The sequence below is a fragment of the Monomorium pharaonis genome, chromosome 4, assembly GCF_013373865.1.
Source record: "Monomorium pharaonis isolate MP-MQ-018 chromosome 4, ASM1337386v2, whole genome shotgun sequence".
NCBI lineage: Eukaryota > Metazoa > Arthropoda > Insecta > Hymenoptera > Formicidae > Monomorium > Monomorium pharaonis.
This window is the reverse complement of record NC_050470.1, coordinates 14998350-15025521: the sequence shown is the minus strand read 5'-3', so window position 1 is coordinate 15025521 and position 27172 is coordinate 14998350. Positions and strand designations below refer to the sequence as shown.

The following is a 27172-nucleotide window of genomic DNA, read 5'->3' as shown; positions in this document are numbered from 1 at the left end:
AAAGGGAGATGGAGAGAGAAGAGAGGCACAAGGTAGAGTGGAAGAGAGAGAGGGTCAGTGAGCACACCAAGCACGGAAGGGGACAACAAGGGGGACAAGCGAGAAGCGGAACGATAAAGGCAGGTGACGGAATGACAGAGGACGGCACGGAGAATGGCGAAGGTGGAGGATGGTTAGAGGAGGAGAGGGAGATGGCGGTGGATAACGAAATGGAAGAAGAGGCGGGTCGGGAAGAGAGCTGGTGGCGGAATTAAGGAGGATAGAGAGCAAGAGAGTGGGAAGAATGGACATGGAATGATAGGGAGAGTAGAGGGGAGATGACATGGTCGGACTTGTATGAAATATGCTTGATTGTGTGATTTTATATGTAAGCAGGTGACGGAAGAACGGAAGGTGGAAGAAAGGAAGGAGAAAGGAGGACGACAGAAAGAAGAGAGACGAGAGCAAGAGAGAAAGGTGGAATAAGGGAAAGACAAGGAGAGACGAAGTAGGAAGGAAAAAAGAACGAAAGGAGAAGGAGAGGGACAGGAAGGAAGGAAAGGAAGAGGAGAGAGGGAAATCCAGGAGAGGAGGGAAAAGGCTTTCTGGGGATTGAGGGGTTGAGAAGGGGAGGGAGGAGAAGTATGTAAGGGTCGCAAAATGGCCAAGGCGCGTAGGGAGTTATTGAATGATGTTTTGTTAAATGCGATGTATAATATAAGTTGAGTCTGCAAATCCTGAGATGCAGTAAATAAATACATACATATAAGTAGACAAAAGAATAAATTTGATTGCATGAAAGAAGCTATCTGAAGGTCTGAGGGTATTGTTTTCAATGTAAGTCAATCAATTAGCAATGCTCTATGATGCAAGAACCTGAGGAACGTTGGTAAAAAGAGAAGATACATCCAGTGGCAATAGTATGTGTGTATAAGGAGTTGTGAAGCCAAAGAGTGCGTCGTAAATTTAAAGCTATCTTTCACTTGTTTAGTGTTGGGTGATAAACTATCTAAGATAATCTTGTGTATGAATTCCGCTAAGGGATATAAGTCTGTGTTAAGTGATGAAATAATTATTCTAAATGGAAAATTGTGTTTATAGATTTTGGAAAGGCCATAGGCTCTTGATAGAATGGAATCACTGGAATGGAAAGCCCAATAAGTTTTATTTTGTATGTACTTATTTTTTAGCCAATCCTTTAATAACAAATTTAATTTTTTTTCCAAGTGTTTTGTAGGATTATTTGTGATTGGAATGTATTTGTATCCATAAATGGAAAAATCTCTTCCACTTTTTAAAGGTATTGTTCTTTTTCCAAAACTGCTGTGACATTTTCTTTGTCTGCTCTAGTAAAAATAACGTTTGAGTTAGCTTTGCAGAACATAGTAGTTATTTTTTGTAGGTTTATATTTCTTTGTCAATATTATTATATAACCAGGATTTTTAATTATAGAACTATGTAATTGTAGGATGATGGCATTTTTTATTTTAGTTATTGTTTCTATTTTTATGTGTTTATCGTAGTTTTTTTAGTCTTTTATAAATTCATGTGGTACGTTTTTTGTCGAAATGAGAGGGGAGACAAAAATTATTGCCTAGTTTTAATAAGATGGAAACGGATTGTAATATTTGAATGTTGGAGAGATTCAGAAATATTTTATTGTTTGCATGGGATAAGAAGTTCAATGTCTTGTCTTTAAAGTTTGTAGGAATCTATGAAAATTTTGTGAGAATAATTTCCTATAGGATAATGAGCTTGCAGATATTCGAACTCTGTTTTACTGTCATTCTTAACAAATTGAACTTGATAGCTGATTGGATTGATTTTTTTTAACTTTTGGGCCTTAAATCTTCGTAAACAAAATATTGGCGACGTAGTCATGATACTACTATGTTTTTATCCGTTGACTTTTTATATGTATATTCGATTTGCGGTAGTCAGGACGGCAGAAACTACATTGTTTCATCACATTGCAACTTATTTTTATCCATTGTCTTGAGCATGTAAAGTTTGTTCATTTGATATTATTTCTTCACTAGTTATTTATTTTGAAAAGGACTTTGTACTAGTCGCAATAATATTCGTATAAAACGTAATATTCTGAAAGTAATAGTTCTATTTCGTATCATTTCTTTTAGACAAGTTTACTTTTCAAACACTCATATTATTTTGAATCGGCTCGTTTATTGACCCTTCTTATATTATTTGCTTTGCGTTACCGAGTCTCATTATTTTGATCTATATATGATATTTGTTTTTTGTAATCAGTTACCCAGTTTAATTTCCGTAAAGTTGCAATTTCACTGATAAGATATCAAAAAAAGTCGGGCCTTAAAGAGTTAAGTGTTTCTTTTCGGATGACAATCGAATGTACACTATTGTTTCTTAAACTTATGTTGGCAGGGCTGTCAAATATTATAACGCTTCTTAAAACTTAATGTTAGTACTTTAAATTATCATAGGGAAAAAGACTTAAATTTGACCAAAGTTACAAAATCTCAACTGTAAGGGCACTAAACTTATTTATACTTCAACAGTTCTATAATAATATGTATCATGTAATAAATGTACAATACAACTAAAATTAAAATGAACAGTAATTATTTTTAAAATTAAAAAAAGGTAATAATAAATTTAATTGCATTTTCAAAAAAGATTAGTCAAAATTGATTAACTTATAAATTTTATTAATCTAAGCTAAATTTTTAAACAATCTAAAAATATTTCTAATATAAAAACATTTATTTTAATATGCTTGAAATTTATTTAAATTTTAAGTAAGAATCACTTACTCTTTCAATTCCATCTCTTTGAGACGGACGGGCGACTTAAATGGTTTACTATCATGCGGATGTGAAGGTAACGCTTCCAATATTCTTGGTGGAGGTTTCTTTATAGTATTGATAAAAGAATTATGTATAGGCCGGTTAGGTTGCTCATCATAGACCCAGCCACTGCGTACCGTTGATGATTGATTCGGCCTGTAGCTACATTCACTGATCATTGGTGCGGTACTTTGCAGATTCAACGCGTTTAGCTGCAAATAGTTGTTGCCACCTGCTATTGGTCCCAAGTCTTCCGAGCCTCCTGATCTGCTCAGTCGATTTCCTGGCTCTACATTATTTAATCAAAACAAAAAATTTTTTCAATAAATCTTAACAACGATGCATTTCTTCAGTTTTACAATTCTTATACTAGAATTGTCTATTTTAAAATAACATACACTTTGTGTGTTGTGTGTGTGTGTGTGTGTGTGTGTGTGTGTGTGTGTGTGTGTGTGTGTGTGAAAAACCGATAATGTGGGGGCAAAATACAGCAGGAGGTGCTATAAAAATTATAACATCCTATCTCTGTAGCTAACAGTGTAGAAACGAATAGCTCGGATTGTCCTATTTTTTTTTCATTTATCTTCTTACACCACGCAATGATATACAAATTGTTACATGGCGACAACACTTGTTAACAAATATATATTTCTTTGTTTGCCAGTGAGTGTAAAAAACGACAGCAAGTGTAATAATTTAGTTCGACCTGACTGGCTACATATTTGTTTAATACAGCACGACGTGGATTTCGACTGTGGATTTCGGTCCTTTTCAAGTGCGTTAAGACATCAGTTTATGGTATATACAATTAGATTTATAATATGTTTCTAAGTATATCATCTAAAACTGAGATGATCAGTTTATATATATGTCGCAGTATTACAACTAACAATAATAGCGGAAATTGTGATAAAAATAATACTACTTACAAATCCAAAGTGTCGTCGAAGGTGTTGTGAGCGAAACACTCACAACCAATAAAATTATATTATAAATAAAGAATATAGAGTATTAAAATTATCATATAGCTCGCCGAGGAAGGCTCGCTATCACAAGGTGTCAGGTGACATATGCCTCGTGCGCTGCCGGCCGGTCATCGCACTGGGCAACGCACCAGCCACCTTAAGGAATTAGCGAAGCCAGCTTAGCAACAATCATGCCACCGGAAATGCATACCTGCATTTTGGCAATTGTTGCTAAGCTCGCAAATATTTCCCGCGCGCCGGATGCGCGCGGGAATGACCATATATGGTCATGCGGAGGGCCCAATGCCCCCACTAATAATCAAATCCGCGACACTATCTAAGCTGCTGCCGAACAGCGGCCCGTGGGATCAGTGATTAGCAATCAAGCCGATACGTACGGCCCGCACGAGTAAATTACGCACGAGTTCGGGACTTAGCCGCAAGCAAACCTCGAGCGAGCGAAGAAACGACGCGTTAACTCCGAGTCACGCGCCGTATCTAATCAAGTGTAACCCGACGCGGCACCTTTGCCGACCGCCGCTATTGTACGTTACAAGCAGAATAAACTTTTTTATTAAATTCACGTAAAATCAGTGAGTGAGTGATTTGAGGACCCTGCCAACAAAAGCCGCCCTTTTCCGCGAGTTCCTACTTCTTGGGCAGTAACGAATCCCTAAAGATCTTTTGTCGCACCGCAAGATACGGCAAAAATCATTTGTTGTACCGCAAGGCGCAACAAAGGATATAAAATAAAATTAATTGCCAGATAAACTGTGATGTGTCAATTTACATCGAAGTCTGATGTTCGACTAACCGAAAAGAAAAAGCCAAGTAATAAAAACAGCATAACAAAGTTGATCTATACAGATGTCAAAAAATATCGATAAAATTAAACTATAAAGATAAGATAATAAATAATATACTAATTAATAATAAAATAGTAATAAATAATAAATAATAAAATAAAATAAATTATAATAAATGATAAAAATATTAATAAATTAGAGCTATGTGGATTTTATTATTTTATCGTAAATTGCAGTCAAATTCTCAGTATCCGTTTGCAAATTAATTGTATGCGCATGTTTTTTAATATCAAATGATTCCGCTATTTCACGCTTCCTTCGGACACTTTCTTTATATAAAATTACAGGTTTAGACCAATTAAAATCATATCCGAAGGATATGCGATGTTGACTGATGACTGAGCGATTATTCGCATTTTTTGTTATATCGCGCTGATATTTTTTAATATGCATAGCTACGTGTCGCTTGTCTAATATAAACAGCGTCGCATTGATTACACTCGATTTTATAAACGAGTTGCGTTTGTTTTGAATTATCCAATTTATTTTTGCCACGTTTTATAATACAATCGAGCTTCTTAGGTATGAAGTATAGAATTTTGAAATTAAGATCTCGTAAAACACGACTAATGTTATCGCTTAAATCTTTAATATACGGAATGGTAATGTAATGTTTTGAGTCATCTTTAGATGTATTAATATCTTTATCATTAAATGTTTTTATGCGTAGACGGATGTTTATCAATAATATTTATAGGGTAATTGTTGTTGATTAGTATGTTTTTAACGTCTGTAATATTTTTTATATGGAAATGTTTATCAACAAGTAAAATAGCGCGGTTAACGAGATTATTAATAGTGTTAATTTTATATCTAGTTGGGAGATTGGATAGAAAGTTCATGTAAAGTGCAGAAAAAGTTGGTTTACGATACCAATTAATGATGAAGTTATTACCGTCCCGAATAACAATAGTATCCAAGAAACTCAAAGCATAATTTTTCTCGATTTTGCATGTAAACTGTAGACATAGGTGATAACTTTGGCATTAGGGCTGTATATTTCAATATCACATTTTATATAACGTGAAAGTTGTTGTATATTTTAGTAATGTTATAATCTCACCTTTTCAAAAATAAAGATGATGGAATATTTACGTTACAAGTACATTATTATAAGGTGTAGATGCTTTATATACAGGGCGATTCTTAATGACTGTCCCAAGCTTTTACCATTCGAAATGAATTACCGACTGCAACCTTAATACACACATGCACAACATATCTACGTGAACAGGCCATATATGTATGTATTAAGGTTGCACTCGATAATTTATCTTCCATGGCAAAAAGTTAGAACAACCATTAAGAATCACCTTGTACATATATACAGGGTGTTTCAGATTAACCGGAAGAGCCGGTATGTACATATTCCTCATGAAAAACTGAGTCGAAAATGTCAATAGCAAAATGTTGAGAGGTCAATAGTTTATAAATGGTGAGCCTTTGAAACTTTCCAAAAAGGCCGTGAAGCTCGCGCCAGGTGATAATCTTTGGTTAATCTGGAACATCCTACACACACACACACACACACACACACACACACACACACACACACACACACACACAGGGTGTCACTGACCATGTGGATCAATAAAATGTCTTATAAAGAGGTAGACGGGATCGAGATGAACATAAAAGTCCAATAATGTCTTGGATTAGGTCTTGGATTCAGTCCACCAATAATCGAGGTATTAATTTTTCAAATTATACGAATGAGAATGTGCCGACGAAAAAGCTCGATTCACTCGAGCCATCTATCGTGAATATACGATAAGCTTTCATTAATTTACTGTTCACAATTAAGATAGAAATTAATTAGATTATTTGCAGATTACACATACGTCAATATTTTAATTATTGGTAGACCTAACCCAAATAGGACTTTTATGTTCATCACGATCCCTTCTACCTTTTTACGAGTGTTGACCCACATGTTTTAGGATACCCTGTATACATAAAAGACTGTTGTGTGTAAAATACACAAAGAGAACGACTTACTGCGCTTATCACATAATATTTTTTAGCTCATTCGAACTGTGCGTCGATTATTTTTGAACTTAAAACGCAGCCACTTACAATGAAATCAATTTAATAGAAATTCATTGTTGAACATGTTATCTAATAATATTAATTGTTTTTTAATATATGTGTAACAAACTTGAAAATAATTGTAAGTAGTTAACTGACAATGTCTCTTTTACTCGACTCGTAACAAAAGTATCAGACGAGAAAAAAGACAGGTGAATATTCGCAACGTAATGTAAAAAACAATCAATCTATTTTAGAATCATAGCACATATAAAGATTTAGTAAATTCCCGATAGCACACGTTCTGATATCGCACAGTAAAAAAGGCATATCAGCCCGATAGCGCACAAAGTAAAATGCGCATATCCCAATAGCGCACATCCCAATAGCACACATAAAGATTTAGTAAATTCCTGATAGCGCACATCCCAATAGCGCACATCCCGATAGCACACATAAAGATTTAGTAAATTCTCGATAGCACACATAAAGATTTAGTAAATTCTCGATAGCGCACATCCCGATAGCACACATAAAGATTTATTAAATTTCCGATAACGCACATCCCAATAGCGCGAGTGAGTCCTAGATGCACACAGATCAAAATGGACACAGCAGGCTGAATAAAACGGACACAATAACAAACAGATACAGTATCAATCATACAAAAATAAATTCAGAATTTTAAATAAAATTTTATAGGCATGTAGTATTTACTAAATGTAGTCGAATGTAAACAGGGGAGAGGAAGGATAGTGGGTGGATTTCGCTATGCGTCGAAAGTCGCAAGCCCATGTGGTACATTACAAAGTGTGGCCACACACATACACACACACACGCGCGCGCGCGCGCGGAGGGCTGCAAGGGGGGCTTTTTTTCCCCTCCCGCACCCCATCGGTAGGGGGTGCCCTGGAAAGTCGCAAACCTGTGGTAAATCCGTTCGTTACTGAGTCCGTTTTGAACTGTGTCCGTTTGTTACTGTGTCCGTTTCACTCAGCCTGTTGTATCTATTTTGATCTGTGCGCTATCGGGATGTGCACTATCGGGATGTGCGCTATCGAGTTGTGCGCTATTGGGAATTTAATAAATCTTTATGTGTGCTATCGGGATGTGCGCTATCGGAATGTGCACTATCGGAAATTTATTAAATCTTTATGTGTGTTATCGAGATGTGCGCTATCGGGATGTGCGCTATCGGGAATTTACTAAATCTGTTATGAGTGACACACTTATAACGATAAGAAAGGTGTCAGTAGCACCAATAACGTAAATCGGTCAGCTGCAGCAGTCAGCATTGCGCGAGGTTCCGCGCAATCTGCTCGGTAATTAACGCAATGCTTTTTAGACAGCACTTGCTGTCTAAACAAGAATTTGGAATACTGACCGATTTACGCCCTCATGCAATTCTCCCCTTCTTTCGATCCAACTACCGATCGAATTATCGGATATATAAACCGCCGAAAGAAAATGAGGGACAGGTCAATCCGAAGTAGACAAATCAAGATAACACACGACACTCTGCTTTGCGGGGACGTGGACAGCGAACTCATAAACGCGACACTCTGCCTTGCGAGGTCGCGATCTATTCACACACTGTAAACAAATAATATAATAAAATGCTCAAGATGAAGAAACGGTGTAAGTGACCAAATACCCTCCTCGCGAGATCTCAGGCAGCGATCCCAAACGTACTCCCAACAAGGGGTACAACCAATCTTTATGTGCGCTATCGGGAATTTATTAAATCTTTATGTGTGCTATCGGGATGTGCTCTATCGAGAATTTACTACATTTTTATGTGTGCTATCGCACCGTGCGCTAACGAGACCCAAAGTTAACCTGAAGAAAACATCTGGAGAACCGTTGTAAGAGCGTGTGCTCTTACTTCTAGACGTGTAGAAGAACGTTTGATCAGACATAGGGTCTGAAATAAAAAACGGTCTTCTGGATCTACGCGGCAATACTTAGATAAGATATTGTAACAATGCCCCGTTGAAGCATCGTTACTCGGCGGAGGGAGCCGCCGATCGCCATAAGACCCCATGGCGAAAAAGGCGCGAAGCGCCGGCTCCAAAATTTAATACAATCTCGAACGGCCACGACAAAGGCCACATCGAGCAAACGCGACCTGACGAGCGGCGTCATGTCATGCACGCGCACTGGCTCCTCCGAGAGCGGGGGAGATCGCGGCGCGCGGAAGTATCCAAAACCGAGACGGAAACCTCCGAAGTCGGCGCTTCCACTGTATAAAAGGTCAGTGGAGGCAGCTCTCCAAGATCATCCTGTCACCGACACGATTCCGAGCGCTCGATTCACGAAACCAATCCTTATCCTAAAAACTAGCAAAGCAACTGCAAGGGTGAAGCGTCTTCGCCTCAACCGAGCGTTCTTGGTAAGCTAGCATTCCTTCACCTCTTTACCGCTTGCCAAAGCGTCACCTGGTAACGATAAGGGGATGGAGAGACTCCGCCCCTGTCAAGCGTTCTTGGCCGTCAGATTTCGCACCGCTAAGCCGTCCTACGCCTAGCTGTTCCGCCCGAGAAGGGGGAGGAGTAAGAGTCTTACACCCCGCCAAGTGTCTTGGCCGAAACATCCTACTATCCATACGTCCCCTCCCACTCTACACCAGGGGCAGGGCCCATGAACATACCACCGCACCCGCGTTTCCGAAATCCTTGTCCGAAAACGGTGTGCAATCGAACGGTGCGCAATTGAACGGTGTGCAATGTTTCGTGTCTAATAGCACGGTGGGCAATTGCAATTGAACGGTGTGCAATGTTTCGTGTCTAATAGCACGGTGGGCAATTGCAACGTGTCCAATTGTACTGTGCGCAAATGAAGGCCTCTCGCCGCGGTGCGTATTAGATTGATCCCGTGGTCCGCCGACTTGCTCCGGAGGCAGGCAACCACCGAGCGGGATTTAGTGGGTACACCACCTAGCTTTTGCGGTTGCTCGATGGTGAGTCCTACATAACCCTCATCTCTTCCCCGAGGTGGGAGTATGCGTAAGACAGCATTCCCCTCGTTAAGAAAAGGCTAGCACAATTTAAATAAGCAATACTGTTTTCATCGAATAATTAAAAAGCCGAATTATAGGAAATATGCGCAGTATATGCTGGTGGCGCTGCAACTATTTCTTTAATTGCGATTTTCTAATAAACTAATTACGTTATTGAACTACGGTTTGCTGCACAAGCTAGCACAATCCTAGCACAATTCAACACAACTTTGATTTTTTGTTTTTTAAAATGGTGGTGCTGTGACTACTTCTCTAATTGTGATTTTCTAATAAATTAATTACGTTATTGAATTACGGTTTGCGGCACAAGTTAGCACATCCTTAAAACAATATGGAAAGGGGGAGAGGGCGAGGGACAGATTCCTTGCCCAAGCGCGCCGGGACGACTTATGAATCGCCCTTTTCCTCCCATAGATGGGCACTAACGAGAAATCTCGGGGCTCGTGGTCGTCAGACCAGGAGTACCAAGAGGGGGAGAGGGGTGCCCCCACGTACTTAGGCTGGCTGGGAAAGAAAGGAGCCTCGATTTGTACCTGTAACTCCAGGAATGGGGAGAAGTACCTTCTATCCCCCCTCAAGAGTAGTGGAGCCGTTTCAGGGTCCTATCGCCAGGGAGGTGCACGGTATAATGCTGATGGCGATCCCGTGACCTCTCTAAGTGGATAGGCGGCCACCGTCTAGTTTTAGTGAATAGATCCCCCCCCCCGCGGGAACTTACATAACTTTTGCTTAATTCCCCTTGGGCGGGGGTATGAATAAAGCCTCCTCACATAAAAAAAACCTCCCCAGCACAATCTGGCACAACTGTTATTTTTTCATTCTGACAAAATGGCGGTGTTGGGTCTTAAAAACGTTTTTTTTTTTCAATTTTCGCTTTATTCTTTGAGATATCGAAATACGGTTTGCAGCACAACGTAGCACAAGCCTAGTACAATCTAGCACAACTTTGATTTTTTGTTTTTTAAAATGGCGGTGCTAACTTCATAAGCATGAGCGATTAGGTTTTTAGAACCGACATGGACATGTTATACTTTTTAACATGTTATACTGTCATCTCAAATTGGTGTAGAAGTCTTTGTAGATTTACCTTATTTTCGGCTATTACTACGGCATCGTCGGCGTAACATAGTGTCTTTATCTCTTTGTTTCCCAATTTGTATTTTTCGTCAGCTATTTTTATTTTCTTAATGGTCTCATCCTTAAAAACATTGAGCAGCACCGGACTTAGGTTGTTCTCCTGTCTTACACCGAATAAGACTAATATCTTTTATGTAGTGTTATCTCTCATCTTTATAAAAGTGCTGTTTTCGAAGTTTAGTTTTTCAATTGTCACAATGCACGTATTAGTTTTCGGTTTTTTAGTATTAATGCATCGACGAGTCTGACTGTGTTAAATGCCTTTGTGGAATTAATGAAACACATACTGGTAGCCTTGTTAAATTCGATGACTTTTTCGACTATTTGGCAAAGTATGAAGATTGCATCAATTGTAGATCTATTTTGTCGGAATCCTTGCTGATTTTTTCCTGTTGCTGTCACTTTATTCGCTATTATACGTGTGAAATGTTTTGCAATTAAGCTTAGAAGACATACCTCTGTAGTTCTCCGGGTCCGTTTTATCCTCCTTTATGAACAGGAGTATTGTTATACACTCTTTCCGTTTTACTGAAATCCTCTTCACCAGGAGAATTTCGTTAAAGGTTGTAATTCTTCTATGAGTGCCTCTCCTCTGTGCTTTATTATTTTGTTCTTAATCTTATCTGGTCTCAGCGCCTTTCGATTCGGGCGTTCTTCAGTTTGGAGACATGGCACTTATCTTCTTTTTTGTTATGGACCAATTCTCAGTTTGATTGTGCTTTTCTATGTCGTCATGTTCTTGCTGCTCGCTTATGGTAGCAACGTCGCATAACCTCTGGAAATGGTCTTTTCATTGTCCGGTTGTTATTTTGTTGATGTTGATAAATTCATTGACAGATTTTCTACGGTTCCGAAAGATATTCCATATTTTATTCTGACTTCCGTATAAGTCGTGCTCCATCTCATATAAAAATCCTTTCCAGAACTCATGCTTAATGATCTGAATTTCTGCATTTATTCTGTTCTTCACTCTTTATATTGATTGTGTCATTTTCGCTTCTGTATTATAGATACGTCTTCCTCTTTTCTGTTGCTAGGATCTTTACTTCCTATGTGAACCATGGTTTATTCTGTCCACCTTGCTTTATCTTTCTCAATGCTTCCTCCGTATCTTTTGTCATGGTGTGCAGTTTGGTCCATGCGATCTCTACATCGTCAGCCTCCGATACCTTGTTTTCTCAAATTTTCTGTAACCGTTTGAAATGGTAGAGAATTTTTGATTCGTCTGCTGAGAATTCTATACTTCGTTATACTTTGTGACCGTATTTTTAAGTTCTTTCTTCAATTTTTGTATAGTTTTACGTATCTTAGCAAGCACCATGCTATAATTAGTTCCCGTATTTGATAAGCTTAAAGTTCTCATATATAGTATTTTAGATGGATATATGTTTTTGTTTGTTATTACATAGTCTATAGTTGACCTTGTGTATTTTCATATGTAAATTAATATTGTGGTTTGTGTGAGTAAAAGGTGTTATTTATCTTTAGTTCATTCTGAGCGCATAAGTGTATCAACTATTTCTCGTTTTTATTGACTGTTTCTTTATTGTATCTACACTTGATTCTTCTTATGATCTAGCATTAAAGACGAGTGAGTCCCAGACGCACAGATTCAAACGGACATCACCAATTAAATTGTATAAATTAACCTTAACTTTAACTAAAGCAGTAATCTGATTGGTAGTGTCCGTTTTAATTTGTGCACATCTGGGACGCTCCCTTAAAGACGCTCTCCATTCATTAGTATGACTTCGTACTATTGTGGTAATTTATCAAGGATACATTGTAGGTTGTAAAAGAAGTTGTCTCTTTTCTCTTGTGCTTTAGTGATATCAAGAGCATGAGGATATGCGTTATTGTGAATTTTTTTTAGTTAAAATGTATTTAGCTAAAGCATGTCATTAATGTATTCTATTTCTTTTATATTCCCCATCTGGTTTTGACAAACAAGCAGTCCAACACCGCTTGATGTCCTTTTATTATTGTTCTTCCCGCAATAGATGATAAGGAAGACCGGGGCAATTTGTCTACAATTTAAACTTCTTTCAAATTTACTAAAAAAATAATTAAGATATTTGTCTAAAATTTTAGTGGTATAAACTTTCAATCTTTTTATTAAAAAGGACGTAATAAGAATCGAATTAACCTTTTAACGTTTTAAAAAGGTGAATTTTTATAGTAGGCAAGTCGAGCGTAGACAAATGACCCGGTACACGGTCTGTCTACGCTCGAGGGGCTATCTGTCCACATAATAAGAAACACATTATTTATATTAATTCTTATATTTATTTATAATATTATTTATTATTAATGTAAAATATTGAAAAACTGCATAATCGTCGGAATCAGAGCAGATATAAATATTTTATGTTGACTTTCTGGCAGGATTTCTGCGTGGAGCCGATTTTTTTTTAATATCTGATGGCACCAGACTGATTTTGAGCCTGTTGCAAAATCAATGTGGTGAGTTTTTTTCCTCAATTCTTTAATCCATTTTTTTATTTAAGGCCTTTGTTTTTTACTCAACAGCCTTTTTAGAGGGTGATGAGGTTAATACAACGCTCATTACTTGGCGGGATTTTTTCTTAGCGTTTTTCCATGGCGATGCTTTTTGAAGAGGGTGAACTAAGTCAACACGTGACCTTGTTTACCTAGCGGAGGGTTGCAAGCTTGGTTTTGGTGTAATTACTGGCGGTGCTGGTTTGCTGCTGGTCAGGAAGAGGTGCTAATTTTGTAAGCGCATGTAATTCGGTGTCGTTAGTAACCGACTATTGCTTTCAACGGCTACTGGATCTGTTTCGTCGATTGGTATGGGCGTATCAGTTACGCAGACTGGCAAAAATTCAGTTTGTCAATTATTTGTGAATTAAACGAATGGATTCCTGTCTTCAAATCGCGCAACGATGTCTTTTGGTGTAATTGACACTGCAATAACTGTTTTGACGATCCCTGGGATATGGTGGTCATCATTTTTCCAGGATTATTTGTGATCCAATCATCACATGCGGTATTGTAACCTTTCTTAAAGGGCCCGTAGACACAGACACATCTAACGGCTGCATTTTGTTACTACAGTGGAAGAAAAGTCAACATTATTATGCCGTTTTCACGCGCGAAAATCTATTGCTGCAACACTTATGTGCGATGAAAGATTGTCTAATAGCAAAAGAATGGGCTTTTCTATTGAGCATCTACTGTAACGGCAAAGTGTTTGAGGAATTCCACAAAAATATTCTCCGTCATCCAACCGCTAGGGTTTGCGCCACCAGCACTGCCTACTCATTTTTTACCAAAAAAACTGACGTAGTTAACTCAAGGAAAAACAAAATATGGGGGTGTCGAATGGCATTTACAGCAACTATCACGGTGGCGAGTTTACCTTGCTTACACGAACTTATTTAACCAGTCTGATGCGCGCGCGTTCACCTTCTTTACTGACAACCTTAGTTGGTTTTTGTATCGTTGTGATTTCAGTCTCGTCATAATTCCAAATATCAGCGGGTGTAAGGTGATGCTCGTCTTGGTTTTTTTTTAAATTTTCAAAAAATCTTTTAACAGTGGTTGTAATAAACGCTGACGCTTTCGCCAGACTTGTTGCTTCCGGGTAACGAATAGGTAAAATTGGATATCCTTTATTTTCAGCCCAAGTGGTATCTCAACTTGGAAAAATTTTCCGTACGGTCACTTGTACTTCCCTCGGTATAAGTCCAAAATAAATTGAATTTGCTCGTAAAATATACTCAACAAGATTTAATTTTTGTTCAGCATTAAAAACCTACAGAAAATAAATTAATACTTATTTATTATTTATTATTTATTTATTAGTTATTTATTTATTTAATATGTATTTATTTATTTATTTACTATTTAGGATTGAGCTAGATGGGAATAATTGCGGAATTTTACATAGAATAGTAGAGAATGAAGGATAAAAGAGAGTCGGGAGGCGGATAATTTTGGAGGTGTCAAGGGAGATAGATGGAATTAGAGGGAAGAAGCGGAAGGAAGAAGAAGAGCACTGAAGTCGTGAAATTTTGAAGTCGGAACGAGAATGAGATGGCAGAAATGGGAACAACGGAGGAAATCAAGGAGAGGGGATAGCGAAGAAAAGCTGGTGGATATGATGGAGACAGTAGATGGCGGTAAGGTAGAGTAGGATCGTTGTACGAGGTATCGATGTATAGGAGCAGTGGCCAAAAGCGAGAGAGATGGAAAGTCGATGAAAAAGTAAGAAGGAATGGTGGAAACGATGAAAGAAATGGAAAGAGGGGTCGAAGTATTGACGGGAGTTGGCAGTGGAGCTGGGGCCAATGGCAAGAAAAATAGCAAGATGATTAGCGTGGTGACAAAAGGAAGTTGGTAATACTAGGAAAGGAGACGGTAGCGTGTTTTGTGAACGCAGTGTTTATTCACACGTGTTCCGCCGGCAAAGGCAGGATTTAAGATTAGTTAAGAGGATTAAAAAAAATGAAAAGAGAAATTGAAGATTGAAAGAAAATAAGGAAAGAGTTAAGGAGGTGAGAAGGGAAATGAGAAGTATATGGGAGATGTCGGAAGAGATGAGGGAGATAAGGAGAAAGATAAAAAGGCTGAGAGAGGTGATGGAAGAGACGGCAGGTTTGATGAGAGGTAGAAGGATGGAGGAGATAAGAAGAGACGTAGGAGGAAGAAAAGAAAGAGCAAAGGAGGCGCCGGAGATGGAGAGAGTAAAGGAGGCTGAACGGAAATTGACGGAAGAGACGGAAGAGGAGGACGGAAATGCAGGTTGGAGAATAAAAGGAGGAGTATGGACAGGAGGAGGGCAGCGGCAGCGGAGGAAAGGATTATGAGATATAAGGAGGAAAGAAGGAGGACGCAACAAAAGAGGGCAAAAGTAAACGGAAAGATGGGTGGAAAGAATGGAGAAAGTAAACGGAAAGATGGGTGGAAAGAATGGAGAAAGGGGGGAGAATCAAAGAGCCGAAGGAGACCAAAAGGAGCCGAGAGTGGAAAGAGAGAGAGAGAGAGAGAGAGAGAGAGAGAGAGAGAGGAGAGGAGAGGAGAGAGAGTGGAGGAGGAAAAAGACAAAGTTATGAAAAAAACGGGCAGGAGTAACAAAGGACGAAGGAAGAGGAAAGGAAAAAGGAAAGGAGAAAGAGGGGAAAAAAGAAGAGGAGATGCAATAAAGCAAGAGGACGAGAGGGATCCCAGACAAGAGAGGCAGATGGAGGAAGAGAACGAGGGGAAGAGGCAGGCAGAGAAGGTACCGGAAGAGAAGAAAGAAGAGGAAGAAAAGAGGAGAGAGGAATGGTGACACTTGGCAGAGAAGGAGGAGTGTATCCGGGAAGAGGAGGGCAACACGGAGGCAGAAGGAGATAGAGGAGAAATCCAGAAGAAGACTAGAGGAAAAAGAGAAAGAAATAAAAAGGAAGAAAAGGCGAAAGCAGAGGAAAGAGCAAAGGGACTAGAGGAGAAGAGGATAAAAAGGGACTGGTGTGGAGAGGCGTGAAAGGGAACGACGTGAAAGAGAGGAGATGCTTCGTGGAGACTATGATCAAGAGATTCTAGGCAGAGGGGCAAGGATAAAGGGGATTGAGGATAGGTGAAAAGGTACATGATAATTTCGGACATGGAAGACATAATGGATAAGGAGATTTTTTAGAGAAGGAGAGAAATGGGAAGAACATGAGGGGTTTGGGTGGACGAGGATGCATGGAGAAGAGAAGATTCAGGTGGAAAATGGTAGAGAGGGCAAGAGCGGAGAGGGCAAAAGGGAAAAGGATATTAATGTTTAACAGGGAGCTTTGGGTGGAGGGGAAAAGGTGGGGGATGAGATGTCGGAGAGATGGGTGAAGGAGAACGAGGAGAGTTGGGGGAAGTGAGGAGGGAGGATCAGAGATGTAAAGGGGAGGTATAATAAAGAGGGAGGGGGAGAGAATGAGGGAAAATGAGGAGGGACAGTGTAAGACGGAGAGAGAGAAAAATGCAGCGGCAGAAAGGAAGGCAGAGGAGTGGAGCGCAGCAAAGATGATGGAGGAGAGAATGATAAGAGGACAGTTAACGAAGAAGAAATCAGGAGAAGGAGAGATTCCGGCGAGGAGGAAACAGAGGGAGTGCGGAACAAGAGGAAGAAGAAAGAGGAGGATGAGAAGGAGAGGGGAGAGGGATGGGTGGAAGGAGAAGGAAGGAAATGATTAAGAAGGGAATTAAAAAGATGTAGAGAAGAATAGAGTGAACAGAATGGAGGAAGAGAGGAGGGGAGAAATAGAGAAAAGGAAAAATAGGAGATGGTTTAAGGATAGTGGGGGAGAAGGGGGAGGTGGTGAGGGGAAAGAGTGAGAGTAAAAGGTAAGAATTGTTAGAGGGTCGTTTAGGGGAGGGCAAGTAAATGTTTGTTAGACTGCTCAATGGCCAAGACGCGAGAGGGTTGAAAATATAGTACGTGAATATGTGGATATTTTGTAAATCATGTAAGAGAGTGGGAAGAAATGATGTACGGAGTTTGGTGCACTCCACAAAACACCCCGGCACTCCATTTGGAAAACCCGGAATAAACTCTATTCTATTATTTATTTCAACGCTTTTTTAGAAAAAAATTACTCCATATGGAAATAGAAAATATTACTAAATAAATTAAGACACACTCCATATATTTACTTGACGTGTATTCTTAAAATGAAAATTTGATGACAATTCTTCAATCGCAGGGTCAAGTAACTGCTCGTAAGTCTTTTTTTGCCGTAGCGAGTGAGATTCCGAACATTTATTTCGAACTGTAGTGCCGTTTTGTGAAAAAATTTTCGTTCAATTTTATTTCTATTATCGCCCTAAGTATAACTTCATTGGGTACAAATACCTGATTTGTTTTCCTTTTGTAGTTACGCACCATTATCTACAAAAAAAAACAATTTTCCATATGTGGACACATTGCTCCACTAAAAATGACACAGATAGCTCCGACCCTGTTTTTTAATTTTTAGCGTATCGCGAATTATAGATTAAGCAGAATTAAGATTTGACGCTTCTCACATCTGTTAAGTATTTATCAATTAATAATATTGTAAATTATTTGTTTTAATCGGAATTAAACTATTACCACACAACAAACTTTTTAACCGCCGAAAAGTTAATGTTTTCGCTTTTTCTTTCAGCGTGTATAGCATGTAATAAAATTATCGCAGAAAAACAAAAGCTCCTGAACCCTCTATCTATATCTTTTACTATCACTAGGTAGAATGCTAGAGACATTTGCCTATTAACACTTGAGATAACAGTATTGTGGACAGAGTAGCCCTGGTCTTCCCTGCTATAGTCCTTAAGCATGGCGTTTCCTTTATTTTTCTTTTTTGTTTTGGATAGAGCACATGCGTTAATATTCTGTTGTTTCAGTTCTATCAGTATTTCTTGAACTTTATTGTTAAAGGATGTGATGTTCTAGCGTGCAACTCGGAGTGTTTTTGTGTTTTGGAATTGTTTTACCTTTTTTCTCGCCGTGTCTTTACCATGAACATCCTATCTGAGCCTACTTTGGTAGTTCTATGAGCACGTTCCTCTTTTTACAATGGGCAGGTTGCTTGACTCATCCGTTAACTTTCCTCTTTTATTCGGGCTTAGGACCGACAGCACAAGTTGACACTCATTTAGACGGAGTTGATGCATAAAGATATTTGCAAATTGAATAGACATAGCAATTATCAAATCAGAAAAGAAAGTTGAAAACGCAACGTACCAAATGGCAAAGGAAAGTGACGCAGTATACATCCAAGATGACGCAACAAATAGAGCTTCTGAATTAAATTCTGTCTTGTCGGTTAACCGTGTGTACCAAAACCGGATGCAACAATATACAAGAACTGAATTGAATTCACTTATCAGAAGCTTAGAAATATCAGTTGGAATTTTCTGTCAACTAGCCGGATGTCCCAAGTCCGCCACAGGATACAACAGCAAAAATGCTCTCGGGCGCTCGTCTCTTTTGTAGGTAGCAAAACATGGGCATGCCTTGTCTGCTTTGCTGCGCAGTTCTAGTTTAGGGCCTTGCATGTTTGTTTGACGCTAAATTGCCGGTTGAATAAGAAGAATCCAGAAAATGAATCCCGAGTCTCTCTTGACAACTACAATTCCCACTCGAGCTCTCGGGTGGCAATTTTTTTATTAGTAGATTTCGGTCTCCAAAAAAAAAATAATAGAGGCACGACGGAAGCTTGGTGTCCATGTGTTGCGACAAAGATCGCCCAAGACTATCGCCTTTGTTTTGAGTAACCAGAGAGAAAGCACTTCAGGTCACCTTTGCCTCTTTATGCATGTCTGCGTCGTACTTGCGCACATATGTGTTTAATTTTTATATATCAACATCTAGAAAATATATTTTACCTTAAGATAGTACTGAAATATGTATCAAAATAACAATAATATATAAAATTATATATGTGAAGTGATTAATTTTTATTTCACGGATTGAAAGAGAGTAAAATTTTAAACTAAAAGTTTCTTTACCAATTTTGGATCAAATTATTATTTACTAAATTATTAATAAATTAATTAATCATTTGGCGCGCGGCTGGAGCATGCAGGAGAGCAGCATACCATGAGGCTTCACGCGCTTCTCACACATCCCCCCAATTAAAATTTAATTTTTATTCTTTATATTAATAAATAAATGAATAAATAAATAAATTTAAATGAAGAAATAAACAAATTAATAAACTAATAAGTAAGTAAATAATAATAAAAAAGTATAATACAATTAAAAATTATTTCAATTTCTAATCATTTTTATTTTTATTTATTAATTATTTATTTGTCTACTTGTATTTATATAATTATTTTAAATATTTATTTAATTCAATTATTTTGAAGTTGCAAGTTGAAGCCTTCCAAGCAAATTATTAGTCTGATCAACTGAATATTGTAGACTTGTAGGTTGCTGTAAAGTTAGTCAACATTCATTTGAAAAACATTTTTGTGAATTATCTTTAAATTATGAGAAGAAATGTACATTTCTTTAATTTAAATTAAAGTAGTATTGAATTTACATTCCTATAATTCCTTTCTTGAATGATTCTAATGTAAGCTATGTACCCAACCTCCCAGTAAACACAAAATCAGATGGTCAATTAGCCAAGTACACAATTTGACTCACCTTTTATTTTTAAATAATTATACAATGAATCTCATATCTTATATCACTCAAGAAGTCGATATGATGTATTTATGCTAATTAACTGATCATTATCTCCTTTCTACGGTTTGTAATTACACTTTTTTCAAATGTGTTTTTCTGAATCTAAATTTCTTTACAATATTGATATAAATAATGAAAAATATTTTATATATTTTTTTTAGTTTCAAAAATGCTTTTTATTTTAAATTTGATATTTATTTTTCAATTTCATATTTATTAAAAAATTACAAAACTCTCTCAAGCTTAGGGGGAGCATTTTGGGTAAAAGTACCTTAATTGGGTGGCACTCACTTGGACACGGTTCAAATGGACATGGTGCATTTGCACACTGTGCATTTGGACACAAAAGAAATTTTATTAAAAATGTACACCAATTATATACACACGTAAAATTTGACCACCGGATATTTGCACACGAAAAAATGCCCATCGTTCACTTGGACACGTAAAAGTTGCACACCATTCATTTGCACACCGCTCACTTGCACATCATTCACTTGCACACCAATAAATGCGCACCGATCATTTGCACACAGAAAGATGCGCACTGATCATTTGCACACGGAGAAATGCGCACTGATCATTTGCACACGGAGAAATGCGCACTGATCATTTGCACACGGAAAGATGCGCACTGATCATTTGCACACGGAAAGATGCGCACTAATCATTTGCACACGGAAAGATGCACACTGATCATTAGCACACGGAAAGATGCACACCGATCATTTGCACACCGTTCACTTGGACACGGTGCTTTTGGACACCGTTTGTTTGCACACCGCTCAGTTGCACACCGTTCACTTGTACACCGTTTACTTGTCCATCATTCATTTGCACACCAATAAATGCGCACCGATCATTTGCACACAGAAAGATGCGCACTGATCATTTGCACACGGAGAAATGCGCACTGATCATTTGCACACGGAAAGATGCGTACTAATCATTTGCACACGGAAAGATGCACACTGATCATTAGCACACGGAAAGATGCACACCGATCATTTGCACACCGTTCACTTGGACACCGTTCAATTACACACCATTTAAGTCGCAAACCCATGTGGTGCAGTGAATGCTTTACACACACACACACACACACACACACACACACACACACACACACACACACACACGCGCGCGCGCGGAGGGTGCAAGAGGGGGCCCTCGGACCCCCTCCCGCACTCACCCCGTCCAAGTCGCTAACCCATGTACACATTGCAAACGCAGCCATAATGTATGAATATTTAATATGCGTTTGATTGAACGGTGTGCAATTGAACGGTGTGCAACTGAGCGGTGTGCAAATAAACGGTGTCCAAAAGCACCGTGTCCAAATGAACGGTGTGCAAATGATCGGTGTGCATCTTTCCGTGTGCAAATGATCAGTGCGCATCTTTCCGTGTGCAAATGATCAGTGCGCATCTTTCCGTGTGCAAATGTTCGGTACGCGTCTTTTCGTGTGCAAATGATCGGTGTGCATTTTTCTATGTGCAAATGATCGGTGCGCATTTATTGGTGTGCAAATGAGTGGTGGGCAAGTAAACTGTGTGCAAGTAAATAGTGTTCAAGTGAGCGGTGTGCAAATGAATGGTGTGCAACTTTTACGTGTCCAAGTGAACGGTGGGCATTTTTTCGTGTGCAAATATCCGGTGGTCAAATTTTATGTATGCATATAATTGGTGTACATTTTTAATAAAATTTCTTTTGTGTCCAAATGCACAGTGTGCAAATGCACCGTGGTCATTTGAACCGTGCGCAAGATGTCGTCCAAAAGCACCGTGTCCAAATGCACAGTGTCCATTTGAACCGTGTGCAATTGCACCGCTCCCCCTTAATTCATCCCTTTTAATTCTCGACCATTTCTTAATCAGAGACTCATTGAATAGTTATGTCGAATCGTGTTTAGCTTACTTAGGCAACAACCGGTTATTACGTACATTATTACATTGATAATGGATCGAGCAATTACAAGCACTTTTAAAGGAAATGGTATACGGAATATTTGCATCAATTGCAACAAAGAATTTAATAATGAAAGCAAAGATTGTTAGCTTAAAACGAGCCAACTGATATTAATTCGATAACCGGGTTTGTCTCTGCTACAATGGATTCTTGATCGCATCTCCAAAATTTATTTGTTAACAAATGAAGTCGCTAGTATAATTGTCATTATCGCAACAAGAGCCTGTTGAAACAGATAACAAAATTGTGTATTTTGCTATTAAACTCTTAAATTTTGAAAAAAAAATAGTTTTAGCGTGCTATAGCCTTTGTATCTTCATTGACTTGCAATTTATTTGTAAAGTTTATTATTATCGTTGAAAATAGGTCTTTGTAAAGACAATGGAATGTTAAAAATTCTGACGTAATCATGCAAAATTCTTCGCACTATGTGTTACACGTAATTAGAATATGTCATTAAATAAGACCTCAGCAAATTTTATTAACCCTCTGTCTACACATGAGGTTACGGTAACCCCAGTCGATTTTGAAATGTTTGCTACTTAAAAGTATTTAGCAAGGGGACGCTGGAACTGGGGGGGGAGGGAGTTTGAACTGTGTGTGAGATATCACTAAAAGTAAGTTGGTACTACTGGACGGTTCCCGCGTTTGAGATACGCTTCCGCAAGATATACCGCTAAGATATAAGAAAATAGTATCTACTTGTACAAGACTGTAATAAACCTGGTAGCGGCATAATAAATATTAATTGTCTGAGAAAGTTCCGTTAATTTGGCACCTCACGACATTACATATTGGCGACGAGAGTAAAAGGGTTTTCAAGTAAGAGTCGATTTCTGCACGAGGCATTGGAATAAGGTTAGAGTGCAAGGCTCAACTCAATCCGGCAGTATTCAATATTAAATTTGAAAATAGCTAACGATGTAATAAATCCTCTCATTGTAAACGTACAAGGGTACGGAGTCATCGGTAAGTTGAGAGAGTTTACGGTGGGAGAGGACTGGAGGATCTACAAGGAGCAGATGGACCAGTGTTTCCTTGCTAACCAGATCACAGAAGATAGAAAAGTACCAGTGCTTCTAACGGCGATTGGAACAAGGATGTACACGATCCTGAAAGATTTATGCGATCCACAACGCCCGCGCGAGAAGACGTTCGAGCAATTGTGTATCTTATTTGACAAACAATTTTTGGAGAGAATATCAGTCTACAGAAAGCGCATTGAATTCTACGAGATCAAGCAGGCTTCTGGCGAGTCAATTAACGACTATTATATGAAATTGAAGAATGCAGCAGCACAGTGTAGATTTGAAGAGCGCCTGGCGGATGTTCTGAAGGACAAATTCGTCACTGGTATGCTGTCAGTCGTGGCTTGGATCGGATTTGTGAAGAAGATGGGATAAGACCCTACAGCAATTAGTAGAGGTGGCGTTAAAATGGGAAGCTGCTAGTAAGGTGAATTCGGTGGAAGTAAATGAGCTCGAGTCAGAGAAAAATTTCTACGGCAAGAAGAAGAATCAGACTGGTGTGAAGAGTGGCAGTTACAAGAAAGGTTCTGCAGCGGACGAACAAGAGGTTCAGAAGCAGCCAAGCAAGGAGTCAGCAGTCAAGGAGACAGCAAAGTGCAGAGCGTGTGGAAAAGGTTTTCACAATTTCGCAACATGTAAATATAAGGAGTATACATGTAAGTTATGTAAGAAAAGCGGTCATTTAGCTAAGGTTTGTACAAGTAAGCAAAATAATTATTCGAGTTCAACAGAGACAGAGTATGAAATAGTTAATATTTGTAATATGAGAAGTCACAATGTAAACGAACCAAAGAACGTGGAAGTTGTAGTAAATAGGAAAAGGTTGGTTATGGAAATTGATTCAGATGCCGGTATATCTATCTTACCAATGAAATTATTTAAAAGTTGTTTCAATGACGTGAGTCTGAAAGGAACGAGAGTTCGATTGAAAGCATATGATGATCACGTAATCATACCAGAAGGTGAAATTTTCGTAACAATTAAATGTAATAACATTAAGAAGGTCTGTCGTTTAATTGTAGTGAATAGTAATGGTAAGCCCTTATTTGGAAGAGATTTAATGCAAATTTTCGGATGGCAAGTCAAACTAGAAGAAATTATTTCTATTAGCAAAATAGAGAAAGAATTAACGTTAAATGATTTATTAAAAGAGTACGAAAAGTTATTTAAAAAAGAGTTAGGCAAGTACGAGCAAGAAAAAATAGAGCTAACAGTTAAACAAGGAGCTAAGCCAATTTTTTGTAAGCCTAGGACCTTTTGCTTTTAAAAAAAGTTTAGATGAAGAATTGTTAAGATTAGAGAAAGAGGGTGTAATCACCAAAATTGATAACGCTAGTTGGGAAACTCCTTTAGTCCCAGTGCTAAAAAAAAACGGCAAGATTAGAATTTGCGCGGACTACAAAATTACAGTCAATGAAGTAATTGAGGACGTTAAGCACCCCTTACCTTTAATCGGAGAACTTTTTGCAACGCTCCAAGACGGTGAGCATTTTACGAAATTAGATTTATCTAATGCTTATAACCAGTTAGTAGTTTCGGATGAAACGAGTTATTTGCTGGCATGGAGTACTCCATAAAGGAATTTTTAAAGTTAACAGATTACCATTTGGTACAAACCAGCTTGTGCGATTTTTCAAAAGATTATTGAAAAAGTGTTACAAGGAGCAACCTGTGTAATTAATTTTCTTGACAATATTGTTGTTACAGAGAAGGATAGAAAAGAACATTTGAGAAACTTAAAAGAAGTTTTTACAAGGTTACTTAAAGCAGGTTTTCGTTTAAATCTGGAGAAGTGTTCATTTTTTGAGAAAGAAATACGTTATTTAGGTCATGTAATTGATAAAAACGGATTGCGTAAAGATGCAGATAAAATTAAAGCGATGCTGGAGGCGCCGAAACCTAGCAATATATCGGAAATTAAAGCGTTTGTTGGAATGGTTAATTATTACGGAAAATTTGTTTTTAATCTAGCAACAGTATTAGAACCGTTGTACAAGCTACTGCGTAATAATGTAAAATTTATTTGGACAGATACTTGTCAAAAAGCATTTAAAAAAGCGAAGGCATTAATAGCTTCTGACCAAAGCTTGGTACATTTTGATCCAAAAATTCCAATAAAATTAAGTTGTGATGCGTCGAGCGTAGGAATAGTTCTGTCGCACATTTTTCCGGACGAAAAAGAGAAACCAATTAGTTTTGCTTCTAGAATGTTAGATGTGGCAGAAAGAAATTATTCAGTTATACACAAAGAAGCGTTGGCAATATACTGGGCGGTAACAAAATTTCGCCAGTACTTGATTAGTAACAAATTCATTTTATGTACTGACCATAAGCCCTTAAGAGTATTATTTGGTGAGAAAAAAGGTATTCCGCAGATGGCAGCAGGTCGTTTGCAACGTTGGGCTATTTATTTAAGCGACTTTGATTATACATTTTAACACGTTAAAGGTAGTTTGAATATGGGAGCTGATGGATTGTCAAGACTTCCTATTAAATTTGAGGGAAAGAAAGAAATAGAGTATGATTATTTTAACTTTTTAATCGAGGATAAAATTCCGATTGATGCATTAAGTATTCAAAGAGAACTACGTAAAGATCCCTTGCTAAGCAAAGTTTACATTTACGTAAAAGACGAGTGGCCAACTAAGGTCAAAAGCGAACTCGAACCATTTTGGAAACGAGCAAGCGAATTAACGATTGACAATAACTTGCTCATGTGGGGGTATCGTGTAATAATTCCTGACAAATTTAGAAAGCAATTACTGGAAGAGGTGCACGGAGCACACAATGGTATGGTCAAAATGAAGATGTTATCAAGACAGTATTTTTGGTGGCCGAAACTAGATTATCATATCGAAACGTTTGTTAAAAATTGCGAAACGTATACGCGATATCAAAAGAGACCAGAGGCGGCGACATTAGTTAAGTTTAAGGAGGCACAAAGAGTATTTGACAGGATACATGTAGATTTTGCAGGGCCAATTAAAGGAAAAAATTATTTGATAATAGTGACGCGTATACGAAATGGCCTGAAGTGTATGAAATATCTAGTACAACTACAAAGAGTTTAATTGAGAAGTTAAGAGATTGTTTTTCGCGTTGTGGATTACCAAATATGTTATTTTCGGACAATGGAGCGCAATTTTTATCTGATGAGTTTAAACAATTCTGTAAATTTAATAACATTGTCCATCGAACTTCGTCTTCGTATTATCCTGCGACGAATGGAGCAGCGGAAAACTCTGTTAAATTTTTTAAAGAAGCGCTTAAAAAGTTCATGTTTGAAAATAGATATAAGGAGAGCGTAGCGACAATGATTAATAAATATTTGTTTTTATATAGAAATACGCCACATTGTTCGACGGGGGAGACGCCCTCTAAATTAATGTTTCAAAAAACAGTTAAGACAAGATTAGTCATTTTATGACTAAATCTGCTAGAGAAAGGTCAACAGCAAATCAAATTAAATTCCATCATGGTAACCGCGAGGTTAATTTCGATATAGGAGAGACAGTGTACGTAAGAGATTATCGTTATGGTAATAAGGTAACTTGGACCAAAGCGGTAATTTCTGAAAAGTTAGGAAAACGTAACTATCTATGTGAGATAGCAAACATAGGTTCTGGCGAGATAACATGGAAAAGGCATGTTGATCAGATTCAAAGGTCTGGAGAATTTTATAAGGAAGTAGAGCTAGATAGAAACCTCAGTAACGAAAGTAAAATAGCGAGATATGAAGTTCCGGCTCAAATGGAAATAGATAAGGAAGTAGTGAGTAATGAAAATGCTAATAAGAGTACAAGTGCTATAAAAGATGTAGAAGTAGAGACTAAGAGGGAGAGCAACATTGTTAGCAAAAGCGAGCGTAATGTTTGTGAACATCTAAATAACGATAATAAGGTTAGTGTTAAGATTAAGGAAGAGCCACAAGAAGTAATTGAAGTGGTGCCAACGATCTGTAAGCGGAAACGTTTTATACCAAATATATTATCTAAGTCAAGGCGTAATTGTTAATATTGTATAGCGATTAGACTTAGAAGAGAGGAGTGTGAGATATCACTAGAAGTAAGTTGGTACTACTGGACAATTCCCGCGTTTGAGATACGCTTCCACAAGATATGCCGCTAAGATGTAAGAAATAGTATCTACTTGTACAAGACTGTAATAAACCTGGTAACGGCATAATAAATATT

The 27172-nt window shown here is 38.0% G+C and overlaps 1 protein-coding gene across 2 annotated transcripts in view; it reads right to left on the bottom strand.

Moving 5' to 3' along the window:
• Window positions 1-1483: 1483 nt before the first annotated feature.
• The window catches only part of LOC105836803 (osmotic avoidance abnormal protein 3), a 170780-nt gene continuing 145091 nt past the window's right edge, over window positions 1484-27172 (bottom strand). Inside the window, exon 6 of one of the 2 annotated variants that reach the window (XM_036285330.1) lies at window positions 1484-3094. In XM_036285330.1, coding sequence (XP_036141223.1) covers window positions 2769-3094 — 326 coding nt within the window. In that variant the 3' untranslated portion in view covers window positions 1484-2768. The remainder of the gene's footprint in view (window positions 3095-27172) is intronic. The other variant, XM_036285329.1, reaches the window with a different exon arrangement.